General features: G+C 45.7%; 1 protein-coding gene and 1 pseudogene across 3 annotated transcripts in view; one reads left to right on the forward strand and one right to left on the reverse strand.

Moving 5' to 3' along the window:
* Positions 1-566: 566 nt before the first annotated feature.
* Positions 567-24,909, reverse strand: part of CASTOR2 (cytosolic arginine sensor for mTORC1 subunit 2) — a 70,415-nt gene continuing 46,072 nt past the window's right edge. For 2 of the 3 annotated variants that reach the window (XM_061605329.1, XM_061605332.1), the window contains exons 4-9: positions 20,566-20,698; positions 18,974-19,097; positions 14,056-14,166; positions 11,914-11,996; positions 5,927-6,021; positions 567-3,011 (exon numbers count right to left, since the gene is read on the reverse strand). In XM_061605329.1, the coding sequence (XP_061461313.1) occupies positions 2,946-3,011; positions 5,927-6,021; positions 11,914-11,996; positions 14,056-14,166; positions 18,974-19,097; positions 20,566-20,698 (612 nt within the window). In that variant the 3' untranslated portion in view covers positions 567-2,945. Of the gene's footprint in view, positions 3,057-5,926; positions 6,022-11,913; positions 11,997-14,055; positions 14,167-18,973; positions 19,098-20,565; positions 20,699-24,909 lie in introns of all 3 variants that reach the window. The other variant, XM_061605330.1, reaches the window with a different exon arrangement.
* Positions 17,226-17,344, forward strand: LOC133374536 (5S ribosomal RNA; annotated as a pseudogene).

Genomic DNA, 24,909 nt, shown 5'->3' on the forward strand with positions numbered 1-24,909 from the left:
CAGGCCACTCCATCAGCCTCAGTAGTTCCCCTCCGTCTGTAAAATGGGGGATGATGTATCCTTACAGGGTTGTTGTAAGAACTACAACTAGATGAACACAGGTGAAGCCCTTTGAACACTACACAAAGGTTATGCATACTACTTATTGTTAACTACCAGCAGGATGTTGCATCAAAATGTTGCAGTACAGAGTTCTCCTTACTGAGGACACCAGCCTACTCTGTCCCATTCCTCCAAGTCCAATTTTCTGTTCCGCTCTCCCCCTTGCCTGCTGGCCAAACTGTCATTTGTTATTGGGTAGCCATTGCAGACATAGTGCTGTTTCTAGTTTGGGGGGGGGGGAGGACCCTCAAGGGATCGAAATGCCCAAAGGTCTGATGTGCTTCTGCAAACCTTGGAACTCCCCCAGAAACCTGACACTACCTCCTTGTGTGCTGGTGGTACCATCCTGGCACCATTAGTAATGTCACTCACAGCCTGGACATTAGAATGAGAAGGAGCAGTGATCACACACCTGGAGAAAAGTAGCCAAGAGGTGCAAGCGAAAGAAAGATTCGGAGACAGAGTGAAACTTACTTAGATTGGAAAACTTTGCAGCAACGATGTACTGGGAAACTGCAGAGGGCTCTCCTAGAGGCATTCAAGTGCAGCAACACAGAGAAGGTCTCATTAAGTACAAACATTCAGAAATCAAAATTTCAATTTTCCAAAAGCCAACAAAGATATCTTCGTCAGGGCTTATCCCCATCTCACAATCCTGAATGATGGAAGGTTGAACTAAGCAAACAAACTTAAAGAATCCATTGGTGTGTCTAATCAAGCCAACCAAGTGCCTAAAAGAGACAGTTTATAAAATAGAGGGCGCAACACCCCCTTCCCCACAATTTCTAATATAGTGCTCATTTCAGTGGGATGTGCCCAAGACAGCTCATTCAGATTGTGCCCACTGGCTTTTACGGGGAAATGTCACATGTGTCTAATTCTCAAATAGATAATCCATTGGTATATACGTTGCAACACCCCTGCACTCACCTTTCTGCTGTAACCTGCTGAAAATTAGAGAATACCTAGTGATCTGGGTCTTCCAGAAACTTTTGAATTGGATTAGGGTAATTTGCATTGGAAACATTTCAGTTTGTATTAGACAATTTTCTGGTGCTGTAGAGCTGTTGTGGATCACAACTCCCATCATCCCTGACCATTGGCCATGCTGGCTGGAACAGATGGGAGCAGTGGTCCAGGAGAGCTGGAGGGCACCACTTTTATTGCAGAGAGTGATCTAATCTAGCAGGTTTATTTTACTTGCTTTTAATAAACAAAGCTACAAACGCCAAAACCGCCGCACTTGCCTAATATCTTTTTGCAGATGGCATCGATTCTCTGTTACTAATGAACTTATGAAATGGAAAAAAATTATAGGGGGGGGAAATTCCCAAATTTTTTCTGCTCCACATCTGTAAGAAGGCCTCTGTTAGGTTTTGAACAGTCAAGTTTTGAACAGTCAATTGCTTGAGGCTGCATTTCACAGTTCCCCCTGATGAGAGAGGGCCTATGACAAGTAACCCTAACAACACAGGAACCTGCTTTATAGTAGAATCTGCCGCAGTGCCTGCAGCTTACTGGGACTTGTGGGGCAGAAGGCAGGGAGCCCCAGTAGGAGGTGGATCCAGAGCCAATGATCCAGAGCGCTACCTAATTCTAGCTTTGTCCACATCCTCCACCCTGCTGACTTCTGCAAGGGCCACTGACACTCTGCGCCCATCTAGTCCACTACTGTGTTCTCAGACCGGCATTGGCTCACCAGAATCTCAGGCAAAGGACTTTCCCAGGACCCACTTTTAACTGGTGGTGCCGACGACTGAATTTGGGGCCCTTCTGGACACTGGAGTTCGTTCCCATTGCCAAACGGCATGGCGGTGGCCACTAGGCTGGAGGCAGCTTCCAAAGGGGATCAGACATATTTATGGCGCATGTGTGGCTCTTGACCGCCATTATCCATGCTACTGAAATAGACTTTCCCTGATGGGCAGGACAGTAATCAAATGGGAGGTTTGTTGCCTTCATGCCCGTTTTCAGCCTCCTAGAAGCATCTGGTTGGGGAAAGGGGGGCATAGCCCAGTGGTTAGAGCATTTGCGTTGCGCGCAAAAGGTCCCTGGTTCAATCTCCAGGTAGGACAGAGAGAACCCTGCCTGAAACCCTAGAGAGTGGCTGCCAGTCAGTGCAGCATCCAGGGGGTTCCTGTTAAAAACCAGCCCTTTCTTCAGAACCATGAGGACTAGAATTTTACATCCTGCAAATTTAACAGCTCCTAAACAGGATGTTGGAACAGATGGACCTTTGGGATGATCTGGAGGGCTCCTGTTTTGCCCTTAACCTCATAGTGACATTTCCCTGTAATGATTGACCATCTTGGCTGCCACACTACATGGCACAGCCTGCTTTTTTCTCCACAAAGGAGGTGAGACAGCCAAACCTTATTTTTCCCCTCCCCTCTGTTGTTCCACAAACGCATCCTACACAATTTTTGTTCTTTCACCCTCACGACAGCACTCCCTCCCAGTAGCTTACTCGCTTGAAGTACCTTACCGCACGCAGTCTCTTTCATTTTGAACCTCGGATGTGATGTATTTCTGTCACATTGACACGCCCAGAAAATAGAAATGGCAGAATGATTACATTTTGCTTCAGAAAACCTTCACCTGCCACCCTTTTGAAGATTTTTGTTTTCAAAATTACTATTTTTTTTTTTAAAAAAAGTTATCACGAGTTATTTCCCTCTCAAGCAGTCCTTAATTTCTTCTTTTCGTCATGGCATGGCGACAGGTTCTTCTCCCATTCTCTCTTTTGAGAAAAAAGCCAAACTGTTTTCTTTTTCCACTCCAAGACAATACTGAGAAGGGTTTTTGACGGAAAATGTGTCCTTGTGATCCGCTCCAAAGGGTTCCTAGTGCTTTTCAGCTTGACTGACTTGGAGTGCATTGATAACACTGTTGATATTTTCTTCCGGTACCTATGGAGGGGAAGGGGGGGGGAAAGCACCCTGAAAATCAAGATGCTGCATTTTTTGAAAATAAGTACTTGTAATAAAAAGAACTGACAATTATATTATTATTATTGTTGTTACTACTATTCCTGTTAGTATTAAAATTTATATCCTGCCATTCCTCTCAAAGGGGGCCCAGGGCACCAAACAACAAGTGATAAAAACATTAAAACATGTATTTTATATATATATATATATATATATATATATATATATAACAAAACGTCTTTAAAACACAATTCCAACACAGATGCAGACTGGGAGAAGAGTATTGACTGAAGAGGTGTAGAATCATAGAACAGTAGGAAGGGGCCTGTAAGGCCATCCAGTCCAACCCCCTGCGCAATGCAGGAATCCAAATCAAAGCGTTCCCGACCGATGGCTGTCCAGCTGCCTCTTGAAGGCCTCCAGTGTTGCAAAGCCCACCACCTCCCTAGGTCATCGGTTAAATTGTCGTACCGCTCTAACATTTAGGAAGTGTTTCCTGATGTTCAGCCAAAATCTGGCTTCCTGCAGCTTTCATTATTTTGTGTCCTGCACTCTGGGACGATTGAGGAGAGATCCTGGCCCTCCTCTGTGTGACAACAGCAGGAGGTTGGACTCGATGGTCTTTTAGGCCCCTTCCAACTCTACTTCTGATTCTGTGATAGGGAACATTCCCAGAATTACCCAGAGATTTCAAGGACAGAACCTGGCTGGGACCATCTGCATGCAAAGGAAGCGCTAAGCTATGGCTGGGTCCTACCCTAGTTTTCTCCCTGACTCGCTCATTTTCTATGTGCAAGGAATATTTTTTTGGACAGTGATGTGAGCCCACCCCCCACCTGAAGCAGCCCAGCCCAGACAGGCTTATCATCCGAGTGAGAAATAAGCCAGTGTGTGTTAGCTTTAAGGCAGGCATGTTGTGGGCTTATCTTATCGGTGTGGTTAATGTTTAAGGAAACAAACCAAGTGGATCTAACCATTTGACCTTCTGCTATCTGAGATCCTGTTGACTTTTTGGTGTGTACACAGTCCGGCTTCCAGGCTGGAAAAAAAGGCTGATGCCAATTCCTAAAAGGCCGACTGACAGCAGGAGGGGAAAATGTGGATTTGCTGCTGGAGCTTTTAATGGGTTAAAAGGTCAGGCCTCTCAAAGGGGCTTAATGCACCATTATGGGGATAGTTTTTCTTTTGGGGGGACAATTGCAAACACAGCATGTGACTCGATAAGGTGTTACCATTCATTAGGCCGGAAGGAATAGAAGGGCCTTTGAAATGACATGCACTCAACCTCCCCCTCCCAGACATAATTAAGGTTAAGTCTGCTGCCAAGGCCAGCCTGAAAGATTTTGCAGCTTGCTGTGGAGAATCCAAAACGGCACTCCTTTATCGCTGAGGGGAGGGGCTGTTGCTCAGTGGTTAGAGCATCTGCTTTGCACGCAGAAGGACCTCGGTTCAATCCCTAATGGCATCTGCAGGCAGGGCTGGGAAAGACTGCCTAGAACCCTGGGAAGCTGCTGCCAGTCCGTGTAGGCAATACTGAGCTTGAATCCATCTCCATTTACGGTAGTTTCTTGTGTTCCTTTCTAAATCAGCCCTTTACTCAGACTGTGAGGATGAGAATCATACTTGATCTTTCCGGAAAAGGCCGGAGCTCAGTGGCGTGCAGAAGAGCTCTCGGGTTCAGCCTGCGGCATCTCCAGTTAAGGCTGGAAGGGAATCCTGCCTGAAACCCAGAAGAGCTGCTGCCACACATTGTAGGCAAGACTGAGATGCATTGACCTAACGCTCTGGCTCCGTCTAAGGCAGCTTCCTGCCTTCTTGTTCAATCAGCCCTTAATTGGGAACCATGAGGACTGGAATCTTGTTTGGTTTTTAAGGGAATAACTGGAGCTCAGAGGTACAGCACTTGCCTTGTATGCGGAAGGCCCAGAGATCCCTGCCCAGAAAGCCTGAAGAGCTGCTGCCAGTCAGTGTAGACAATACTGAGCTAGATTGCCCCCATCCATCCATCTTTGACTTGTATAAAGCAGACTCCTGCATCCCATTTTCTTCACAAGCCCCACAGAATGAACATGGCAGTGGAAGCAATTAACCATTAAACTACCCCTCTGCGCCCTCCAGAAAGATGAGGAGGCATAAATCTTGCTTTCCAGATTCAATCGCCAGTGTGGTGAGGTGGTTAGAGGTTTGGATTGGGACCTGGGAGACCCAGGCTGAAACCCCCACTCAGCCACGAAGCTCACTGGGTGACCTTGGGCCGGGCCAGCCACAGTGTCTCAGCCTAACCTACCTCACAGGGTTGTTGTGACGACAAAATGATAAACGATGATAAAAGTTAGAGGAGAACCACGCACACCACCTTAAGCTCATTGGAGGAAAGGTGGGATATCTGACTGTAACCTGTAGTGCAGTGGCAAATTCTTCATGGTAGTCACAGCCACGTTCTCCCTCCTCCCCTTTTGCTGCTGGGTTGAGAATGAGATCCCTGTTAATGCCTTCTTCCACAACAGACGTCCCCTGGAGCCAATCAGCACGAAAGGGGAGTGTGTTAGCTACTGAGAAGAGTCTTCTCCATAGCTGACTCACCTCCTGTTACTCTGATTAGCTCCAATCAGCAGGGAAGGACAAAGCCCCAAATACCTGGACGTGGGATGGCTGTAGCAAACCATACTCCGCTAAATGGATCAATGGTCTGGTGCAAAATAGATGCAGGCTCGTTAGGCAGTGCTGCAGCTCAGTCATTGGGCACTTTTATAGAGTTGTAGGCCTTTCCGTGCAGGCACGACGCCCGGGTGAGGCTGAGAAGGGCCCCTACTTGGAACCCGGATCAGCCCCTGCCAAACCGAGTAGGCAACACTGAGCTAGAAGGTTTGACTTAGAAGCATCCTCTGACTTACCAGTGCATGATCAAATTTAAAAGTACTGATGTAATAGGCAGGGATGTCGGCGGCGGCGAACGGTTCAGAAATCTGCGCGACAATCCCACATTCGTCTAGGTGGGGAGAGAAAGAGGAACGTTATTGCAACCCCAGGCCAGTCAACGCTAGTAACAACTAGGATTTAAAAATGGAATGAAGTTTGTAACCATGAAAATGAATTGAATTTCTTTTTTTTTTAAAAAAGCAACAAACTTTGCACACCCCTACAGTGTGGCCTAGTGGTTAGAGTGTTGGACTACAACCTGGGAGACCAGGGTTCGAATCCCCACACATCCATGAAGCTCCCTGGGTGACCTTGGGCCAGTCGCTGCCTCTCAGCCTCAGAGGAAGGCAGTGGTAAACCCCCTCTGGATACTGCTTGCCATGAAAACCCTCTTCATAGGGTCGCCGTAAGTCAGAATCGACTTGAAGGCCGTCCATTTCCATTTTTATCGTTAGTCAGAACAAAGAGAAGCGATCTGGCTAGACCATGCTTCAGACCTGAACGGCCTCCTGGCTGCTCTCCAGGAAACCCTCCAAAGGGCTGGTTCTGACCTCAAAACGGCTTAGGCAGATACGTTAATAGCGGACGCAGCTGGTCCTTTACTTGTGCTGTGGACCCAACCTCACCTGTTTTTGCATGCAGAAGGTGCCAAGTTCAATCTCCAGGATCTTTGGTTAAAAAGGGCTTGCAGGTACTGCGAAGTCCTGCCTCAACCAGAGAGCTGCGCCCACGGTTGAGCCAGCAGGGCAATTAGGAAGCTGCCTTATGTATTTCTTATTTATTTATTAGATTTCTATCCTGCCCTTCCTCCCAGTAGGAGCCCAGGGCGGCAGTTATTATAGAAGGCCAGACTATATCACTATTGTCGCATCCGTACCAGACATTTGAAGCACTATGATACCACTTTAACAGTCATGGCTTCCCCCAAAGAGTCCTGGGAACTGTCGTTTCTGAAGGGTGCTGAGAGTTATTAGGAGACCCCCTATTCCCCTCACAGAGCAACCATTCCCAGAGTGGTTTGACAATCCTTCTTCCCAGGGAACTCATGAAACTGTAGCTCTGTGAGGGGAATCTCGGCACCCTAACAAACTACAGTTCCCAGGATGCTTTGGGGAAAATGATGGAAAGCCGATTTTCATAAACTCAGAACAATGGCCAGTAAGGTTCCATGGCAAGCGACCCTAATGAGAAAAGGAGTCCAAGATGGGCGGAAGTTTCTAAAAGAGGAAAGTCTAAAGACACAATAGCAAACAATTCCATCAAGGAAGAAAGGGGGGAGATAGCAGAAGAAGCCAAGGTAGCTTCACAAAAAGCTTACAGATGACCTGAAAACAAAAAAGGCCAGACCACGAAGGAAGAGTACAGGCAGGTATCATGGAATTGCAGGGATGGTGTCAGGAAGGCTAAAGCTGAGAATGAGCTGAGGTTAGCAAGGGATGCTAAAAGCAACAAAAACGCTTTCTTCAGGTATGTCCATAGTAAAAGAGAAAAGAAATGGTGGCACAGCTACTCAGTGAAGATGGCAAAATGACAACAGGTGACAGAAAAGGCAGAAGTGCTCAATTCCTACTTCGGCTCAGTCTTCTCCTAAGAAAGGGTTTGTGATCCTCCTGGCAAACGTCAAGTTGAAGGGGCAGGATTGCAGCTCAATAATGGCAGACAAATGGTCAAGAAATACCTAAACACATTGAAGGAGTTCAAATCTGCAGTGCCTGGTGAACTGCATCCTAAAGTATTGAAGGAACTGGCTGAAGTACTCTCAGGAACTGCTGTGGAGAGCGAATTCCAGATGACCGGAAGAGGGCTAATGTTGTCCCATCTTCAAAAAGGAGGAACCTGGGAACTACAGACCAGTCAGCCTGACATTGATCCCTGGGAAAAATTTTGAAGCAGATGATAAAGTGGACAGTCTGTAAGCACCTTGAAAATAATGCAGTGACGACTAGAAGCCAGTGGGCCTAGTGCTCTTCAACATTTTTATTAATGACTTGGATGAGCTGCCGGGAATGCTTATCAGATTTGCAGATGATACAAAATTGGCAGGGATAGCGAATATTGTGGAAGACAGAAACAAAATTTAAAGGGATCTTGATAGCCTGGAGCATTGGGCTGAAAACAACGAAGGAAATTTAACAGGGATAAATGCAAAGTTCTACACCTAGGAACAAGAAACCAAAGGCGCAGTTATAAGATGGGGGATACTTGGCTCAGCAATACTACATGCGAGAAGGATCTTGGGATTGTAGTTGATCACAAAATGAATATGAGCCAACAGTGTGATGTGGCTGCAAAAAAGGCAACTGCTATTTTAGGCTGCATTAACAGAAGTATAGTTTCCAAATCGCATGAAGTATTGGTTCCCCTGTATTCGACACTGGTTAGACCTCATTTTGAGTGCTGCATCCAGTTCTGGACACCACACTTTAAGAAGGATGCAGACAAACTGGAACAGGTTCAGAGGAAGGCAACGAGGATGATCAGGGGACTGGAAACAAAGCCCTATGAGGAGAGACTGAAAGAACTGGGCATGTTTAGCCTGGAGAAGAGAGGACTGAGGGGAGATATGATAGCCCTCTTCAAGCATTTTAAACGTTGTCACACAGAGGAGGGCCGGGGTCTCTTTTTGATCATCCCAGAGTGCAGGACAAGGAATAATGGGCTCAAGTTACAGGAAGCCACATTAAGGCTGAACATCAGGAAAAACCTCCTCACTATAAGAGCAGTATGGCAATTAAAACAATGACCTAGGGAGGTGGTGGGCTCTCCAGCACTGGAGGCATTCATTGTTAGGTTTAAGCAAGCTTGCATGCCGCCCCTTTGATAGGGAGATGTTCCCTCTAACTAATATTTGGGGAATATCTCTATGTACCTGTTGATGATGTAACTTCCTAAAGGGTGGGGTTACCTGGCTTCTCTTCCTCTTTCCTTTGTAAAAGGGATTAGTAGATTCCTGCATATCCACCATTACTGAGCTTTAACCTCTAGCAGAGGCAGCATGGCAGATGCTCTTCCTGAGAGCATCATCACCAAAGACTAAATGGACTAAGACTCCTACTTTTTCCATCTAAGCTAGAGCCTATGTTTCCTGAACATATGAAAGGTCAAGAGTAAATATTCTTTATACTTTTTACCTAAGAAGATTGTCTCTTGTTGTTATTTGTGTCTGAGGGAAAGGTGGGCTGGATGATTCTCAAAATCCTCTGTTGTTACTAAATACTTCTGCTAAGAAATAGGACTACATACAGTTCCTATTTCATTTTTAAACCAAACATTCAAGAGGCAGCTGGAGAGCCACCTGTTGGATATGCTTTAACTTGGATCCCTGCATTGAGCAGTGGGTTGGATTTTGATGGCCCTTCCCAACTCCACGAGTCTATGATTCTATTGGCAAATGGATGGTTTCTCAATAAATCCCACTTCAGGAAGCTGGCAGGCTTATATACCAGGTCGATCTCTTACTCTCCTTGCCGTAAAGATTATGCACTTCACAGGCCGCCTGATTGTTTATAGCTTGCTTTAACTGCCCTCCTGTGCATGCACAGATGTTCTGAGCAAAAGGAAATGCCAACATGAGAGAGGGAACAATGCACGGCAGTAAACAGATGACTTCCTCAAAACATCAGTTTTTCAGAGAGAGAGAGAGAAGCACCATGAGTTCGCCCAATAGACTGGCAGAAAAATTCCTTGTGCTCCCTTCGCCACCAGTTTAAGGGAATTGTTAAAGCAGGAATAGAGAACCTGTAGCCCTACAAACTCCCAGCAACCCCTGCCAGCGTGTCTGATAGTCAAGGCCCCCGGGAGTTGTAGCCCAAGAACCTTCTGGAAGTTCCACAGACTCCCAATAACAGTCTTTAACTGTGTTAAAGAAAATCAGCTTTCCAGAGAGAAGAAGCATTGCTTCTCTGGTCTGTAAAACAAACATTAGCAAAGTCAAGCAAGTAACGCAAATGGAGTCCAAAAGAGAAAAGAAATACTGGTTAACTTTGCTTTACTGAGCAAACTGAACAAAAACAGGGCATAATCTGAGGAGTAAGGAACAGAGTGGTTTTGTCTCTCTTGGTTCAGGCCTTGCACATAGCCTTGTCGCCCCCATTCCAATTACTGGCCTTTTTTGGTCTAAATTAAAAAGTCCCAGACGTAATCTTTCCCCATACCGTGATCATGCGGCATGAAACGGCCCTTAAGCTACCTCGGGCCCAAACCTCTTCGGGCAAGGGAGGGGAACCTTTTCTCAGCTTAGAGGCCACATTCCCAGCTGGGCAACCTTCTGAGGGCCGCATGCCAGTGGTCTTTGGGGCCAGAGGCAAAAGTGAGTGGACCAATTAAACTTTACGCTTGCAAAATATGCTAGCTTCTACACACACACCCCTCTCCTTATCCTCCATCCAGACAACTGAGAGGCTTTCCCGGAGTTGAACAGCATATTCCAGCCAGGGGAAAAAAGGATGGTGTGAAATAGGGCTGGTGAGGGGTGTGGTCTGGGAGAATTCCAAGAGCCACACAGAGAAGCCTGGAGGGCCACTTTGAGCCCTTAGGCCCGAGGTTCCTCACTCCTGGCTCAGGGCTCTAAAGGCAAGAATCCTTAACAGCAGTAGCCACCATTTTCTGTTCACAATAACAACAGAAGATTTATGTAATGTTACAGTTGACAATGAGGACATTGAACTTGTCCAGGATTATCAATACCTCGGTACAGTCATTAACCAAAATGGGGACAATAGTCAAGAAATCAGAAGAAGGCTAGGACTGGGGAGGGCAGCTATGAGAGAACTAGAAAAGGTCCTCAAATGCAAAGATGTATCACTGAACACCAAAGTCAGGATCATTCAGACCATGGTATTCCTGATCTCTATGTATGGATGTGAAAGTTGGACAGTGAAAAAAAGGGATAAGAGAAAAATCAACTCCTTTGAAATGTGGTGTTGGAGGTGAGCTTTGTGGATACTGTGGACCGTGAAAAAGACAAATGATTGGGTGTTAGAACAAATTAAACCAGAACTGTCACTAGAAGCTAAAATGATGAAACTGAGGTTATCATACTTGGGACACATCATGAGAAGACATGATTCACTAGAAAAGACAATAATGCTGGGAAAAACAGAAGGGAGTAGTAAAAGAGGAAGGCCAAACAAGAGATGGATCGATTCCATAAAGGAAGCCACATACCTGAACTTACAAGATCTGAACAGGGTGGTTCATGACAGATGCTCTTGGAGATCGCTGATTCATATGGTTGCCTTAAGTCGTAGTTGACTTGGAGGCACATGACAACAACAACAACAAGCACAAAAGCCCTTGCAGTAGAGGATGGCGGAGCTCAACTGATGCGCAGCCAAGGGACCCAATGCTACAGCCGCACTAGCAGAAGCTTCTTCCGCAAAAGCCAATTCTTGCTGTGAAATCTGTTGCACCAGTCTTTCGCATCACACTTGTGTTCCCCCTTGTGCAACTTGCTGTGCAGCAGGTGATTCTCATTGCACAACATGTTGCACAAAACATTTTGTGACATACTTGTGTTTTCCCTTGCGCAACACTGGATTGTTCTACACAATAGCCGATTCTTGTAAGATCTGTCGCGCAACAATCTTAGGACATATACTTGTGTTTCTCCTTGCGCAACAACAACACTCTGCCTGCGCAACAAGGATACCACTAAGTGACTTGAACTTAGCGCTGCACTGAATACAACCCCATCAATTGGGCTTGAAGACAAATAGAGGCAGCACAGATCAAACAGAATTGCCCCAAATAATGAATGCCCCCCCCCCAAGGCCTAGCAACATTGTTCTTGTACTATTTGCAGTTTCCAAACACCCTTTAACATTCCAGGAACGATAGGGAATGCTCAACAATGGATATGCAAACCAGGAAAGCAGAGAGGGGCTTCTATTTATGCGGTTAAGCAAGAAGGCAAGAGTTAGCCTGGAGGACGCCAGCGGCCGACCTCTGCAGTGCAACCTACCAAAGCCAAGGGGCTGCCCTCCAATCCGAACCATCTTCCAGAGTTCTCCCGATGCGCTTGTAAACAACAAATTATTAGGAAACCTGAAAAAGAACGGGGAAATTTAAGCCATCGAGCTGTATTAAAAAGGACGCAAGAGGCCCATCGCACAATTGCGCAGCCAGGAACACACTGGCTGCCTATATCCTATCGAGCCAGGTTCAAGGCTCTTGTGTGGATGCACAAAGCCTCAAACAGCCTGGGCCCAGGACCGCATGAGTTTGACAACTAGCAGCGCTTCCTTGGGTTGCAAAGGCCTGACTGGCTGCAGCTACAAGTCAGGCATTTAGTTCTGCTGATCCCATGCTGCGAAACGCTTTCCCACCAGCAATTCAGCAGGTATTCTGTCTTTTGGCTTTCAGGCGCCTCTAGAAAACCTTTTTATGCAGACAGGCCTTGCCAGCTGTTCAATTTTTTTTTGACTCACCATTCACTTCAGTGATTGTCTGCATTTAAATTAATGGTGTTTTATGGTTTGATGTTGTACACCTAAGCCTGATATTTTATGACATGGTGGAACAGAAATACTTTTATAAATAAATAAATAAACAAATAAATAAAAATGCCCCTGGTTGCTTCTGAGGCCTTTGATGCAAGAGTTTTTTTCGGGTGATATTCAAGGCTAGTAGACGCGGTGGAGTTAATGCACATGGCTAACATAGCTTCATTCATTTTAATAGGTTTACTCTAGAGTAGGGTTGATGCCAACCATTTATACCCTGCTTCTTTACTGCAATGGCTTATAATACAAAACACATCAAATACAGCGCAAACTAATATAGTATAAAACACCAAAATTACCTGTTTGGGAATAATATATTCCAGTTGCCGTTCCTCTTGCTGTCCCCAGCAGAGCGGAGTCTCTGAGATTCTGACCCAGATTCCCCAAAATGGCTGTGTTCCCACAGCATCTTCCCAAAGGTGGCCACCTCCTCCTCCTACCAGGCACTAGACCTTCATGTCCATGGGCTCCTTCAGGCCACTGTCTGGCCTGACAGCCAATCCACATCCCTTCCATCTCACACTCATGCTTTGCCCTGGCTTTAGGAGCAGAAGAATGGTGATGCTACTTTGCACCATTTTGGGTCCATTTCTGGTTATTTGTAAGGAAATTCTGAGGTTCACTCATTTCTATATAGTTCATATAATGACAGAGCTATTGTTTTCATGTTCTGAGATATCACTAAGAAGCCCCTAATTACTCTGGGGCTCTTTTAAGTCATTGCAGGCGCCAACTGACTTTCTGGGGTGTGTGTGTGTGCTGTTTGTCTGTGCCCTGTAGGGGCAAAACATTCCTGAAGACATCTAGATGCATGCCCCATTCCCCCGTCCCATAATTCTTGTCTCATTCCCCTGCCTCATAGGGCGCTTATTGCTTTTGCAAACTGCGTGCCTAGAACTGGAGTTCTGCTTCGAACAGAAAGCTCTGGTCAAGAATTTACAGGCTCGCTGGCCCTGTGTAGGAAGAAGCTGGTTTTGTTTCGGCCGATGCTGACAGCAGAGGCTGGGAAAGACTGTTTAATTAGTCAAAACAATGAACTCATCAGGCAGGGGGAAAGTTCCACAGCTGCATTCTCAGCTCTTGCGAGCACAACTTCAAGGTCACTGTGAGATAAACAAATGTCAGAAGTATGAGTTCTAAAGACCCTATCCCCTGGGAAAGATAAAAAACTCACAGGTATAGGTGCCACCTGTGCCCCCTCCCAGAGGGTCTTTTGGGTATAAATAAAGGACCCTCGATCTAGGCAGATAAGCCTCAACATCAGCCAGAAGCCTTGGCACTGGCCTGCAGGGAAAGGCGGTACGGTGTAAATCCAAAGATGGCCATAAAGGGGTCTCTCCTGCTGTTTCCAGCACAGCAAAGGAGAACGTGAGATAAGATCTGTGCTCATTAGTTGCTGTAAGTGTTTTAGTGCCTGCCTGCTGCAACCAATAGCTTTTGCTTTAATAGAACACTAAATTTTCTTTCCTCGTCAGTGTGTTTCATGGTCATTCAGATCTCGAACTTACTTGCCTCCGGGAAGGGAAAAACCTTTGGCAAAAGGTGCCCCTCCATGTGACGTCTCTATGAAGAGGATTTACGAAGCCTGTTCTGAGCCTCACCTTTTTTGCGTCTGGACATCCATCACCAAAGAAATGTAACCCTCAATGAGAGAAAATGAGAAAAAGCGAATGTGTCCAGCATCTTCATTGCCCACCGCAGAATCTTTTACTCTAGGGGAAAGAAGGAAAGCGAGAGTGGGTTAGCATCCATTAACTAAGGCTGCATGGATTTTAAAAAAAAGAAACGTGGAAGGCTATCACATAGAATCATAAAGTTGAGATGGATTAGTCTACTCCCCCTGCTGTTGCAGGACATCCATTACTACAGGATCCCTGACAGGTTGCCACATCTAGCCAATCAGGGTCAGGGGCTTCAAAGCATTATGTGCAGCCCAGGCATCATTTGTGCGAGGCATTTCCCAGCAGGGAACTCCCTTGTGCAGCTGATCAAGTAGGCTCTGTTTCTACCATCCATCAGGTGATGGGCGGTAGAGCCAAAGCTTGCCAATGCACAATTAGTAATGAGCTCTACGGCTCCTGATCATGCACTGGCAGCTGTGTCTCTACCTGCCCCACACCTGACATCACACATGGCGGGTTGCCAACCTGTTGCCTGCAGGTGCCGTGGTGCTTGCAAACGCCTCCAGTGGCACCCTTGCTGGTAGCTTTCATTTTTTTAAAAAAGTCCCTAGCCCTCCTAGAAATAAAGCTATGGAGCAAAATGTGCAAGTCCACTTCTAAGTGATTTTATGTGAAATGAGCCAGCCTAGCTGCTCCTACCTGCCAGTGTTATTAGCTAATGGGTGAAGTCAGAGCTATGATTGATACGTGAGTTGTTTGGACACCAGGCAATAGGAATCCCTGGCTCCTAAAGAGCTGCTGATTTGCCTGGCCTTTTAGCGCTCTTTTCCTGCTTCTGTCTTTTCTTCTAGTCCTTGGAATATCCATAGTTTGCCCTTTTCCCCTACCAATCAGGATGCATCCTTTGAGCACATGGTTCGCCAGAGATCAGGTAGTGCCTAGAAGTTATTTTTCTACAAATACTACTACACAATAAAGTCTGGGTAAGTGTTAAAGAATCCCCCGCCTCCCAAAAGGCAAATGTGAAAACTTTGCAAAGAGGCTTAGGCATGTTTTCTGCTTTGCAGGAGCTAAAGACCAGAGGGACTCATTAAGAATTCACTGTATAGTTAACTTACAGTACAATGGTATGTATGTCTACTCAGAAGTAAGTGTCTCTGTATCTAATGGGACTTCTAGGTAAGTATGGGATGGCAGCCTAGGCTATGGTTTAGGACTGGCATTGGGGGAAAACAGGGTTCTTGTGCCTTTAATGGCAGAAATTCAACAGGTCAAACCTTTTCTAGTATGGAAATATAATTATGGGAAAAGCTTCACCACGACCACTCTCTAATTTTGTGTTATGCCACACCCCCATGGCAGCCATTTTGTGACTGGTACCCCCAGCACTGTCTCAAAAATTTAAATGTGCCTTCTGGTCCAAAAAGTTTGGCAACCCCTCAGGTGGGTGTGTTTTGGGGAAGACAGCCTCATGGGCCAAAGGTTCCCCATTCCTGGACTAGATGGCCCCCCAGTGTACCTTCCTACTCAATGGTCTGGGTTGGTGTAGTGCTAATTTCCAGAAGCCATCTTGGTGTATGACCGAGGAGGTTTAGTATGGCATGCCCATTACCCAGTCCCATAATTCTTGCCCCAAACCCCTTCTTTATGGGGTGCTTATTGCTTTTGCACACTGTCATTGTATAGTATTGGAGTCTGGAGAGCTCAAAGCACAGGCTTTCTGACATTGTTTATAATAAGCTGAGAGAGACGTTTTTCACTCTGTTATGTTCAAAAGCAGGGCTCGGGAAAGGTTGTTCAATTAACCAAAGCAATCAAGATGAGCTCGTCTCGCACCTCTGCTTGCCCGGGTGGGCTTGTTTATGGCTTTCCCAAGCTGAGAAGGGACAGTGAGCTTAATTGGTTTATTTATTTATTTATTACATTTGTATACCGCCCCATAGCCGAAGGTCTCTGTGCAGTTTACAACAATTAAATCTTCTAATCCTGCTTATGTAAACAAGAGTCAGAGAAAGACTCCTGTTAGTCAAAACAAAGAAGCTATGCCCATGGAGGGAGGGCACAGGCAAATGATGGGAACGAATGCCACAGCTGTGTTTCCAGCCCAAGTTGTAGCAAATTCAGGGCCAGAAGAGATAAACAAAAGTAATCCGTGTGAGAACCCAGCAACCTGGGTCCTGGGAAGATAATGATCAAATAGGTATAAGGTGGCCCCTCCCAGAGGGTCTTTTTGGTATAAATAGAAGACCCTTAGATTGGGGAGATAAGCCTCAACAAGCCTCAAAATAACATCAAGAAGCCTCAAGAGCAGAACGTCCATCAAACTTCACTACAGAGAAGGGAAGTCAGCTCGAATATAGAAACAGAGTGCAGGACACGGAATAATGGGCTCAAGTTGCAGGAAGCCAGATTTCGACTGGACATCAGGAAAAACTTCCTAACTGTGAGCCATATGACAATGGAGTCAATTACCTAGAGAGTTAGTGGGCTTTCACACTGGAGGCCTTCAAGAGGCAGCTGGACAGCCACCTGTCGGGAATGCTTTGATTTGGATTCCTGCATTGAGCAGGGGGTTGGACTTGATGGCCTTATAGGCCCCTTCCAACTCTACGATTCTATAATTCATCCTGCTTATGTAAACAAGAGTCAGAGAAAGTCAAAATAAAGAAGCTATGCCCATGGAGGGAGGGCACATGCAAATGATGGGAATGAATGCCACAGCTGTGTTCCCAGCCTAAGTTGTAGCAAATTCAGGGCCAGAGAGATAAACAAAAGTAACCCATGTGAGAACCAAGCAACCTGGGTCCTGGGAAGATAATGATCCCATAGGTATAAGGTGCCCTCTCCCAGAGGGCCTTTTCGGTATAAATAGAAGACCCTTAGATTGGGGAGATAAGCCTCAACAAGCCACAAAATAACATCAAGAAGCCTCAAGAGCAGAACGTCCATCAAACTTCACTACAGAGAATGGAAATCAGCTCGAATATAGAAAAAGGCTCAACCCCATCTTTCACGGCTTGCTACTTCCAGCAGATACGACTGGAGGGAGGGATAGGAATTTGCCTATTAGCTGTTAGTTTCTGTTTCATTGCTGCATTTGCTTTATTGCCTGCCAAGGCAGCAGTTTTACTGACACTTCATGTAAACACGGCTATGGCCATACTACCCTGAAAATGCCCGATCTCGTCTGATCTCAGAAGCTAAGCAGGGTCAGGCCTGGTCAGTACTTGGATGGCAGACTGCCTGGGAATCCCAGGTGGCATAGGCTTAGAGGAAGGCAATGGGAAACCACCTCTGAATAGCTCTAACCATGAAAACGCTATGAATATATCCAAAAAAAGTTCACAGGGTCACCATAAGTCGTAATGGACTTGAAGGTATATAACAACAATGTAAACACAGCAGTCCCGAGTTTAATAAACCAGTTAACCTTCTCACCACCAGCGTGTTGCATCACCCTCTGAAATGTCAAACTAATTTGTCACGTGCGCCTGCGGGAGGCATTTGGCAATATGGTTGGGTTGCTCTTATGGAGGCCACCCCACAATAAAAAACAACACTCCCCTAGATCTAGATCAATGCCATGGGTACTGAGGGATTGCACAGATTGGCCTTTGGGCAACCTCAGCAGCTATATCAGCAGAATAGCTGCCTGTAGGCAAGGGGAGCTTGTATCCCCCCCCCAGCCTTAGTTTTCTCTAGTTTAGCATTCAGCATCTAAGCATGAGGTAGATGGGTCAAGGAACGGTCAATGAGCTCAGAGCCACCTGGAGTCTAATCTGGGGTTCCTAACAAGCATTCGGTGTGATGCTCTGCCAAGAGAGTCTGTGTGATGCTGGGAAGGTGCCTTGTTAAGCAGATAGTGTAGGCCTTGGAGCAGTTAACTCCCTGCCAGGCAATTAGGGGCATACAGCTTATCAGCTATTGTTATGCTGTATGATCCTGGGGAAGAGTCCCATCACTGGATGGCAAAGTGGTGACTTAATTCTTTGTCTAATTAGTTGCTCATTATTGTGCTGTAAACATGTATCCTATAAAAGTGCTTCTTGTGCCCAGTGGGTTGTTCAGAACTGGTCAAGCTCTGTGCAAGACGTGCAGTCTGTTCCACGTTGGGTGCACCTGAGGGCTGAAAGTTACCCAATAAACTTTATCTCCTTTTAAGTAAACCTGCGACTCAGTCTGCCTTACTCATCTCTCTGGTACCTCAAAAACCTGAATGCCCACTGGCCAGGGCATACACACACCTTCAACCTGGATGGATGTCAAAGAGAATTAGACACATTCACGAAGGAAAAGGTTATCCGTGGCTACTAGCCATGATGTCTATGCTCTGTTTCCATGGGTGGAGCCAGTATGCTTCCAAATACCAGTTGCTCTTGTGCTCAGGTCCTGCCATGGGCTCCCCATTGCGGCATCTGGTTGGCCACTGTGAGCCCAGGACTAGATGGGCCACTGGCCTGATCCAGCAGGCTCTTCTTTTGCTCTTATGGTGCTATTGGGAAGCATTTCTCATGGGGTTTCAGGACGTTGCCTTCTCCTGCGCCCCGCTCCAAATTCCCTGGTCTGAACATTTGAAGGTGTCAGACTTGCAGGTATAGAAGGAAAGAGACAGAACCAACCCACAGCTTCGCTGGGGGTAGCCTGAGATGTTTCTGCCGCTCCAGGCGCCTGCACCACCCTGTATTTTCATTGGAAGTTTTGTAATCGCCATTTTAAAAATAATGTTATTTGTTATTTAATTTTGTAAATTGTATTGTTTTATGGATGTATTCCTGTATTTGTGTTTTTCTTGTAAGCCGCCTTGAGGGTCTTTTGGCCATAAGGCAGGGTATAAATAAATAAATAAATAAACTAATTAATAATAATAATAATAACAACAATAATAATAATAATATACCCATTGGAGTAAAACATGACATCCATAAGGAGCGTGGTGACAGAGGGAAGGGTATCTGGATCCAGGCTGGTGACACAGAACATGTTACTCGGACTGGAGAGGGGATGGATGACAGGCCTTTGAACTGAAAGAGAAGAGACAGACAGACACAGATAAAAGTCGGAGGCTCGCTCTTGCTGAAATGGCAAATATTTGTGCCCATTGTAACTGGTAGGGTGGAAGGCAGGCAGGCTCAACAGTAGGTGGCACCAGAGCCAACTCATTCTAGCTTTGTCCCCTGGACAGGTTGCAAGTAAGAAGGCAAGCAGGTGGGGGAGGTGGCTGAGGGCAGACTTGAGGCTGGTGGGGCAGTGTCCCATTTGCCCTAATGGATTAGCCTCCACCGGGTGCCTGGACTGCACCTCTTTAGAATGAAAAGGGAGGCCCAGCTCGTTAAACACATCTCCGTCCAAAGCATTCTATCTAGATAGAAAGGTGGCATGTCCTGGAGACGGCTTAGCTGCAACGCATTTTGCTGACAAGCTGGTTTTCTATGTATGGGGAATTTGAAGCACTTGATTATGTGGAACCCCCCCCCCCCACTGCAATCCAAAGTGGTATAGTCCAGACATGAGTTTACCACCTTGGTAAGAGCTAGGCCAAAGAGACACAGTGGCCTGGAGCAATATTTTTCTATCCCAAGCATGCTTAACTTTCAGCTGAATCAATGGGACTCAAGCACACTTCTCTGTGTGCTGGATCGGGCCCGTTCTAACTCTCGCTCAGCCCAATCCATGGCTACTCTACTGGGCTTAAAGCAGAGGCATGGAGGCAGAAAGGAGACTCATCCTCCAACATTTCACAGATAACAGCAAAAGTCCTGTGGGGTGGGCATAGTGGGTGGAGCCAAACCAGGAAGTGGGTGGACACATCCTTGCTCTTTTTTCATTCTACCCTCCATTCATTCATTCTCATACACAAAATTTCACACATATGCACATCCTCTCTGCCTTTCATTCATCCATAATCTCTCTCTCTCATACATACAAAGGTCTCGTTTGCACTCTACATTTAAAGCAGTATTATACCACTTTAAACAGTCATGGCTTTCCCCAAAGAATCCTGGGAACTGTAGTTCATTAAGGGTGCTGAGAGTTGTTAGGAGATCCTCTGTTCTCCTTGCAGAGGTATAATTCCCAGAGCAGTTTTGACAAATAGTCCCTTCTTCCCAGAGAACTCTTCCCAAAGCAAATATAGGATGGTATCCAACACTTCCCGTCCACTAGTGCAAGGGTTCTTGCGCTAGCAGATGAGTGAGTTTTCAATGTTGCGCAACAGAGGAATCCAATGCAGCGGCCGTGCTAATGGAAATTCATTGGGCAACAGATTATGCAATCTATGGCGCAACAAGGTGACCAGCAACCTCCTTGTGCATTCTCTGGTGCAACAACATTCTGCAGGGACAAAACAGGAAGTGACTTTAACTTAGCGCTACCCTGCAGGCAGCCCCAATGGGACAAGATAGAGACAATGATTTACTATGGGCAGGGAACAGAAAACAGGCCCTCGCCCCTGTGAAGTTGGGGCATTTAGAGAGTATGAGAGGACTGTACCCAGTTTTGGCTTCATAAACCCGTTTGTTATCCCGAGGCTGTCGGCTGCCACGGCCTCCCCATTCACGACCCGGAGGATGGTGAACTCAGACGCCAGTGTGTGCATCACAAGGGGCAGGTCCCGCTCACGTACCTGAGCATGGGTGGGGTGGGGTGAGAGGAGAGAAACAAAATCATCTACTCGTGAGACAAACAAAGACCTTGTTAGCTGAAATGCTGACTATTTGGAACAGGCAAGTGGCTCTCATCCCTGGCTGCCTCTTTTTTAAATAAGATCAAAGGCAGTAATTTAAGCTTTAAATCCAAAGGTTTGTTACGATTTCTGACAGCTGCGGCGCAACTAGCCGTTGTGCAAAAGGAGGGCTGGGAAAGAAATTTGATTCAGTTTGCATTCAAAGGCGAAGCTATCAAATCCTCACTTTCCGAAACAATATGGGAGGCAAAACCCAACCAACTTTTGAAATTCACACTTATCCAAATTTCATTTTCAAGCTGAGCCAATCCACTGCAAACTGGTGAAAAGTCTTCCACATCTGGCTAAATAAATAAATACAGCCAGCTTGGTTAAGGCTTGGAATGGGGGAGAGATTAAATCGTACCTAGTTTGCAGTTCCCCAAACACTCTGCAAATTGAAGCACAGCCATCCTTTTGACATTCACACTTATCCAAACTGTGCAGTGCAGTTCGCCAGCCAACCAATGTTTACAAAAATGCATTATCTGACGGGAAAGTGTGCATAAAAATAAATATTTTAGTGAAAATAGCACACAAAGCACATTATATTAGGAGAGACAGTTGAGATAATGCATACATGAGTCAAAATGGCAAGGAAAAATGTGTTTATTAGGAGAAACTGGAACTAAAATACCGGGGAATTTTTATGGGGATATTTTTAAACAAAATCTGGAAAATGCTGCAGGAAATGTGGAGAACTGAATTTCAGAATGGAGAAATGAAAAATGGAGAGAATCAAAACGGACAGACCTATCCATTCCTATACAAAAGTGGAACGGGGTAGCGGGGTTAAGGCTGGAGTTGTAGCATCGCAACAGAGCGGTGGCTGAGAGACTGACAGATCAGATGTGAGTCTGACGGAGAAAGGAGGCTCCAGATAGTTTCAGGCAATATACGCAATTCGGCATGGGCTTGTTTAGTTTCCCCATCATCCTCCCTCAGCAATACGGAGATGAATCTGGCTGACTTCTCCTTTGGAACAACTGCTCTGGAGGGGCTTACAAGCTCTGGGGGATTTTGATCAGAAAGGAGAAGAGGATGGAGGCAGGCCTGCCCTTAGCATGTGTGGGGCCTGGGGCAAAAGCATAGTTGGGCCCCCCCACATTCTTTCTCTCTATATATATATATCTTGAGAGAGAGAGAGATTTTATTTATTTTATACGCACACTTTTCTTCATTATTTTCTCTGTGTTCATTGATTAAGTTTGTATTATGTGAAGAACATGATGCTTCACAGATTTCATGTGATTCAGTCGAAGTTGATATATTACGAGAATACGTTTCGTTTTCAGTGGAATTTAACATGTCCTGTTCATAAACTGTAAGCGACTCCACAGAATTCTGATCACCCTCATTTTTTGCAGTCTTAAAAAATTTAAGCAGCCCATCTCTTTGAAGATTTTCTATTTCTTTTTTCTTCTCAGCCTTTTTTCTCTTACTTTCATATTTTCTGTTTTTATCTCGATCTCGACTTGCATTCATTATAAATATCTATAATAATAAATTATAGATAGATCGACAAAATTAAAATGAAATTATCACAACGTAAACAAAAAATGAATTAAGAAAAAAGAAGATGCAGTGGTACTTACATTTTAGTTGTCGACACTCAAATGAACTAGCGGCACAATTATTTATAATCAAATTCATGCCTCTGTTGTCTTGGCACTATTTTTTTTCCTCAATGCGAACAGTACTAGATACATTATTTTCATGCTACACTACATGAATCATTTCTTACTAACGTGAACAACACCACACGGAACACGGTCCGGCACACAGCCAAAGAGCGGAAGATTCAAACCTCCCGCCCAGAATAAGCCAGCAAGTGCTGTAAACCCACTGCACAGCTGATGAGCGGGCAGCAGCACAGGGAAGCCACTCAGGCATACAGCCAAAGAACAGGGGATTCAAACCTCCCGCCTAAAATTAGATCGCTAAGCGCCGCACATCTGCTGCACAGCTGATGAGTGGGCAGACAGGATGAGGAAAAAACGGCTCAAGCATGCAGCCGAAGAGCGGGAGATTCCCCAAGAGTGGGAAATTCAAATTTCCTGCCCAAAATCAGCTTGGGAAGTGGCTGGCGAGACAGCCGCTGTACGGCTGAAGAGAGAAAACCCCCCCGCTGCAGCCCAGCTTCTCTGTATATGCAGATCGCCAAGCGCGGGGGGCCCCAAAGCGCAGGGCCGGGGGCAACTGCCCCACTTCCCGGTGCCTAGGGGTGGCTCTGGATGGAGGCATACTATTCTATATGGGCCTGGTGACGGACTGTGGTAATTTTTATTGTATCTAATACAGGAACGGATCAATCTCGCTTGCATATTTGCACGCTGATGTTTCATTCATTTTATTTAAGTTTACTGCTTGTCCTTTTGCTTTGACAAATAAACCTTTTAAAAACTAGGAAAATGAAAAGAAACACCCTGTTAGCTCACAGTTTTTAGGTGCTCCTCGAATGGGACCCAGCAGTCTGGCACAGGAGGGGGCGATTCTTGTGGCAGGCAGATACGTCTGAGGGCCAAACTAGATGAGACCACAGCGCACATATTTGTACAAAACAGAGGGTGGGGATCTGATTATGGGAACTCAAAAACTTGCTCACAAGCTTTGTGCATCTGAGCTGGCTCTGATAAAGCAATCCCCTCAGCACTAATGCTTACCAGCTTCTTTCTGGGCAAAATCCAAGGTGTTCACACTTGCGTTTAAAGCCCTTAATGACTCAGGCTGCCTCCTTCCCTATAGACCCTCTCGGGTATTAAGATCAGCAAAGCGGGCCCTTTTGGTGGTTCTGCAGCCCTCAGAAGTTTGGGGTGTGGGGGGCCCAGGAGAGGGCATTCTTTGTGGCAGACCCAAAGTTGATGAGTTCCTTCCCTACAGAGGAGCACCCGGCACCTTCACTGTACAGCTTTTGGCATCTCTTCACCCTGGCCTTCAACGCTTGAGAGACATACGTTCTTAGGACCCTCTCGCATTGTTTTAGACTGTTTTTAATAATGTATTTTACATTGTTGTAACCCGTCCAGGGAATCTACTGGTGAAGGGCAGGAAATAAATAGATAATATAATACAATGTGCAGACAATAATGCACATTGGAGGTATTCAAAAGGCAGCTGGACAGCCACCTTTTGGGGATGCTTTAGTTTGGATTCCTGCACTGAGCAGGGGGTTGGACTAGATGGCCTTACAAGCCCCTTCCAACTCCACTGTTTTATGATTCTACGAATACAGTTGAAATGGGTAAGTTTCAGTTTCAGTTTCCCTGTTTCTCATTTTTCAAATCTTAAATTCTGTTCTCAACATCAGTTTGTGAATTTTTATTTATTTATTTATTATTTTATTTATGCCCCACCCTTCCTTCCAGCAGGAATTTTCCTCATGAAAATTTATCAGCACTTCAGTGCAACTTTCTTCTAACATACATAATTTTTGCATGCCATCTTGCCTATGTACACATTTTTTGCACAGCAATTTCCCCTAAAATAATGCATTTCTGTATGTTATTTTTACTAACATATGCATTTTTGTACCCATTCATTGGCTGGAGAACTACATTGCAAAATTCAGAGGAGTGAAAATTTCAAAGGATAGCTGAGTTTCGGTTTGCATATTGTTTTCAGGAAGTGCAGATTGGGTAGGTTGGCCTTTAAATGTGAACTGAATCACTACTATGGAGAGATGGAGATTTGAAAAAGTAGGGCTGGCAATACAGGGAACTCACACCAAACCTTTTAACAAGGCATCCCCTGAAGGTAAAACATGGGGGTCTGGAAATTAGGGCTAGTTAGAGGCAAAGGTAATGCATGGTCTTCTGAGTAAAGCAGAGGCTGCAACTCAGTTCTGGAGAAGCAAATGGGAGTGCAGGCCTGACTCTGTGCCACAGTCAGATCCAGAGACTTTCAATCACCTATCAATACATGCCAGGAACTCCTGCAGTCTGCACCACTTCTGACACCACACTGCGTGTTGCTTTCCACATTATCGAAACTTATAAAATTCACAGCTGCTAAGCAGGGAGGTATGATCATCCTCTTAAATTCATGGCCTCAGGGAAGGCCACCCATCAGATCCTCTACGGATGGAGAGTGACTTCTGATATGTACCTGCCCAC

This window comes from Rhineura floridana, chromosome 21 (genome assembly GCF_030035675.1).
Source record: "Rhineura floridana isolate rRhiFlo1 chromosome 21, rRhiFlo1.hap2, whole genome shotgun sequence".
Taxonomy (NCBI): domain Eukaryota; kingdom Metazoa; phylum Chordata; class Lepidosauria; order Squamata; family Rhineuridae; genus Rhineura; species Rhineura floridana.